At 38.0% G+C, this 5,285-nt stretch overlaps 1 protein-coding gene across 1 annotated transcript; it reads right to left on the bottom strand.

Moving 5' to 3' along the window:
- Positions 1–2,748: 2,748 nt before the first annotated feature.
- Positions 2,749–4,371, bottom strand: LOC102823542 (zinc finger protein 699-like). Its single transcript, XM_006874301.1, has one exon. It carries the CDS (start codon positions 4,369–4,371, stop codon positions 2,749–2,751), a length of 1,623 nt encoding a protein of 540 aa, XP_006874363.1.
- Positions 4,372–5,285: the final 914 nt, after the last annotated feature.

Raw genomic sequence — 5,285 nt, 5'->3', positions numbered from 1 at the left:
ACTGTGAGATTTGAATCCACCAGGTGTTTTCTGCAGGAAAAAGATGTGGTCAAGATTTATAGCCTTGGTAACTCTGTGGGGCAGTTCTCTTCTGCCCCACCTGGTAATTATGAGCCATAATAAATAACAAGTTTTGTTAATGTAAAAAGTCCGGTCCTTTAAAAAAGCAAGCAAATAAAGAGAAAATTACTACATGACAATATAGTATTTGAAAGAAAAATTTGAAAGAAAAAAATTGATTATTTGAAAGAAAAATGAAAGAAAAAAATTGAAATAAAAAGTTGTGGGCATTTATATCAAGTTTAATAAAAACTAGAAATCCAAAAGTTCTCCAAATGGTGAATATACAATCTGTGTCACGTGTATGGAACATATTATTATTTACTATACATCGATAAAAAAAGATTAAACTATTGATACATTCATCAACATGCATGATTTTCAAGTGCATTATACTAAATGAAAGGAGTCAGAATCAAAAACCTACATAAGTGCATGACATGTACAGACAGTTGCCGGCAGTCATGTTCAGGCGGAGGTCTGACTAGAGGCGGCAGCACAAGAGAAGTTTTGAAGTAAGAGCAGTATTGTATGTACTATACTTTCACTGTGTTAATAATTATAGTACTTAATGAATTTGTGAAGTCATATTATACTATACATTCCACAATTATTATTTTAATTAGAAAATAAAGTAAAAAATGTTTATAAGTAATAATAACTAAAAAACTGAAAATTAGAGAAGAAAAATAAATCATTCATAATTTCACCTTTGAGGGAGAACATTAATGTTCTAGATGCATATGTCTGCCTGCAGTAGGCTGTTTTGTCAGCATTTAAAACATGTAAACAATTTGTTTTACAAATTCATGTCATCATGTATAGTTTAATACCCAGCTTTTAACACATTACACTGTGACTACCTCTCTAGTGGCGGCTCAGGATTGTGCTGTGAGGTCAGGCATTTCTGCTCACTCTCTTCGTGGTGTACACCGATCCCAGTGTTTCACTATCAACAGGCACTGTCATGCCCAGGGATTCCCATAGATGACTCTAAAAGGGAACTGCTGTTTTAAGAAAATGTTTGATTAGATGCAGGAGTCTCTTACCTTTGACCTACCATTTCCTAGGCCTCTTACATGAGGAGTCAGCGAGGGAGCTCCCACGTCAGCATAGGTCACAGTGGCACTAAATAAACCTTCAAGACCCTTTGTCTGTCTCCACTATTAATGAATCCTACTTGTACTCCCATCTTTTCACATCAGGTGCAGCAGTAACCATTATTCTAGCTGGTCTCAGTTCCTGTAGCTTACATTCTGGGACAGGCAGAATTACCCAAACCAGACCTCTGTCACTAAGCAGAGACTCTCGTCCTGTGTGAGACAGAAACTCCACTGAAGCTAAGTCAGACTGGAGTGCCATATAGGCCCACTATCACCTTGGGCCCCAGAATGAGCCATTCTTCCATACAAACCCTGGTTCTCACACCCCATACGAGAAAGGGGCACTTTTGTGGGATGGTGGGAAACTGAGTTAAATTTTCTATGCTGTTTCCTCATCAGTAATTCAGGAATCATAACAGTAGTTGGGAGTATAAATGAGATGCAATGCTAACCATTTCTATTACAACGCTAAACGTACAGTACAATCCGGATTCTGTTACAAACATTGCTTTGCACGTAAGACAGATTGAAAGGAAATCCCTATATGTTTTGCATACTAGGTAGGCTGAAAATATCATTTTTTAAGATTCTAAGTGATTTTTGTTTCATCATACACATTTAAAAAATGTTCTACAATGAGAACACACTGCTTTATAACCTCAAATATTAAATCTTAATATGTTGCTCTGACTCATAGCGACCCTGCATTGGGTTTCTGAGGCTTTACATCTTCACAGAGCAGAAAGCCTCATCTTTCTTCCATGGAGTGGCTGGTGGGCTTGAAAGGCAACACCCCATGTGGTCTGCAGTCTAGTGCTTATCGCATGGAGCCACACTTCCCACATAGTTGATAAAAAAAAAAAAAGAGACACTTCAACACACCCTGTGTTTATGAAACGTTCATTTAAAAAAATGAATCAAAACTGCAAAGACAGCTTATCAAAATTCATGTCTTACTATTGTACAGGTACATAGGTAGCATTTATCACTTAATGTTTACATCTGGAAAAAAAGTGGAAATCTATGCACACAGGGATAAAGGTAACGAGACATTCCACACCTGTAAATCGTTCTTCCCTGATAAGAATTTTTTGTGCACACAAAGGGTAATGATGTGATTGAAGGCTTTCTCACAATGTTTACAAGTCACCAGGTCTCTCCAGTGTGTGAGGTGTCAGGTGTTCTGAGGGGAGAGGGCCACTAAAAGTTTCTGTCACTTTCTTACATTCATAAGATTAATCCACAGTGGAATATCTCCCATGCTGCCCAAGAATGGAAAAGTACGTACATGTTCCAAGGGACCTTACATTTATGTGATGTCTCTCCAGTAAGATTTCTTGAGTTCATTTTGGTAAATTATATAAGGCTTTTCCCTATAGGTTAATTAAAATGTCATTGAAAATACAGGGAGAAAAAATTTTCCCACATTCTTTATACTTACATATTTTCTCATGTCTATATTCTTTCATGTTTGGGAAAAGATGAGGGATGAAAGCTATCCAACATTGCTTAGACATATATTCACTCCAGCATATGTGCTCCAGAGAATGAGGGGCATCTGAAAACATCACCATGTTCCTTACTTTCAGAAGGACTCTCTCCACTGCGAGTTGTTATGTCTACAGAGGGAGGATGAATAACTAAAGACATTTCCACATTTCTTATACTTATAAGGCACCGCTCCACTTCCACTGTGAGTTCTTATATGTTTAGTTAAGGTTGAGGACTGACTGAATGCTTTCCCACATTCCTTGCATTCATATGCCCTCTCTCCACTGTGAGTTCTTATATGGTTAGTGAGGGATGAGGAGTGACTGAAGGCTTTCCCACATTCCTTACATTCATAAGGCCTCTCTCCACTGTGAGTTCTTATGTGATCAGTGAGATGTGCTAACTGACTGAAGGCTTTCCCACATTCCATACATTCGTAAGGCTTCTCTCCAGTATGAACTCTTAAATGGAGAGAGAGATTTGCCAACTTACTAAAAGCTTTTCCACATTCCTTACATTCATAAGGCCTCTCTCCACTATGAGTTCTTATATGATTAGTTAAGGATGATGAGCATCTAAAGGCTTTCCCACATTCCTTACATTCATAAGGCCTCTCTCCACTGTGAGTTCTTATATGTGTAGTGAGATGAGAGGACTGACTAAACGCTCTTCCACATTCCGTACATTCATAAGGCTTCTCTCCTGTGTGAACTCTTAAATGGAGAGTGAGGTGCGCCAACTGACTAAAGGCTTTGCCACATACCTTACAGTCATAAGGCCTCTCTCCACTGTGAGTTTTTATATGTTTAGTGAGGGATGAAGAACGACCAAAGGCTTTCCCACACTCCTTACATTCATAAGGTCTCTCTCCATTGTGAGTTCTTATATGTGTAGTGAGGTTTGAGGAACAACTAAAGGTTTTTCCACATTCTTTACATTCATAAAGCCTCTCGCCACTGTGAATTTTACTATGTCTAGTTAGGTTTGAGAAATAACGAAAGGTCTGCTCACATTCCTTACATTCATAGGGTTTCTCTCCTCTATGAGATCTCATATGGTCAGTGAGGTGCGAGGACTGACTAAAGGCTTTTCCACATTCTTTACATTCATAAGGCTTCTCTCCACTGTGAGTTCTTATATGTCTAGTGAGATCTGAGAAATAACGAAAGGCTTTCCCACATTCCTTACATTCAAAAGGCTTCTCTCCACTATGAATCTGTATATGTTCAGTGAGGGATGAGGAATGAGTTAGCACTTCCCCATATTCTTTACTTTCATAAGGGTTGTCTCCAATATAAAAATTTTCATGTAACATGAGGGATGAAGGATGTGTGTAGGTTTTACAACATTCTTTATATTCACACTTATGACTTCTCATATGTGTCTGAGAAGATGAGAAACTACAGAAATTTCCTCCACATTCATAAGGTTTCTCTCCAGTAATGGTTCTCATGTAAGAGGAACAACCGCAGGCTTCTCCACATTCCTTTCTTGGATAAGAATTGCAACCGGAGTGAGAGCTGATATGATGTTCAACTAACAAATGATCCATGAAGGTTTTTCCAGACTCATGGCATCCAGAAATATTTACTTCAGGAGTAGTTTTCAGCACAGTAAGATCTGCAATCCGGCTGAAAGTTTCCCCACACTGTTTGCCTTCATTATTTTCACAGAGGTTTGCTTCCGTATGACCTCTGTTAAAAACAAGCACCGCCATGCTGTTGGAAGTAAATTTGTTACCATATCAGCATTATCAAACATAGTGAACATGTATGATATTTGCCCTGAGTTGTCTTACGTGTTTCACAGGTGAAATCATCTAGCAGAGGTAACATTATTGTCAGCGTTTCTCAAATGTGGGGCTTTTAGATTTCATGAAATATGTTTCAAATAATTAACAACTCACAGTTATGAAAATATACTGTGAAATTTCTCTGAACATATAATTTTAGCTTATGTATACACACACATACATATGGATATATTTATATATGCCCTGGTGGCAGAGTTATTTAAATAACTGGCTGCTAACCAAGTTTGGTGGCTTGAATCCGCGAGCCATTCTATGGAAGAAAGATGTGTCAGCCTGTGTCAATAAAGATGTATGGCCTTTGTCACCCTATGGGGCAGTTCTACTCTGCTGGAATCTACTCAATTGCAAGGGATTTGGCTTTGGTTTTATACACACTCCCACACATATGTATTTACAATATATATATAAAGAATAGTGTGAAATACATATAGCATGACATCTTAAGACTTTCCCTCAGCACACTGCTCTTTTAAGTGAATGATACTCACTTCACATGTCTCTTCTGGTTTTCATGCCGATCTTCAATGCCATGCAATTTGCAGCTTTCTTCTAACTTACGGGTGTTGTTCTTCATGAATTGCACCAGTAGATGATCACTGGATACATTTTCTATATCACTAAGGTTTCCAGAAACTGACCCAAGGATTAAAATTGTGATTCACAATATGAAACAAAAAGATAAAAATTATTATGAGGACAAAGGCAACTGTGAGCAAATAAAAACGGACACATTTCACTTGCTTCAGGGCTTTGGCAGTGGACAAAATCGTTTACTAAGAAATACTTCCACAGGGACTGAAAGTCTCAGTGACATAAAC

This window comes from Chrysochloris asiatica, unplaced genomic scaffold (assembly GCF_000296735.1).
Source record: "Chrysochloris asiatica unplaced genomic scaffold, ChrAsi1.0 scaffold00268, whole genome shotgun sequence".
NCBI classification, from domain to species: domain Eukaryota; kingdom Metazoa; phylum Chordata; class Mammalia; order Afrosoricida; family Chrysochloridae; genus Chrysochloris; species Chrysochloris asiatica.
Note: the sequence above shows the minus strand (reverse complement) of the source record. Positions and strands in the feature narration are given on the sequence as shown.

Coding starts and splice junctions, on each gene's coding strand:
- LOC102823542 (XM_006874301.1), bottom strand. CDS start 4,371: ATGGCGGTGCTTGTTTTTAACAGAGGTCATACGGAAGCAAACCTCTGT.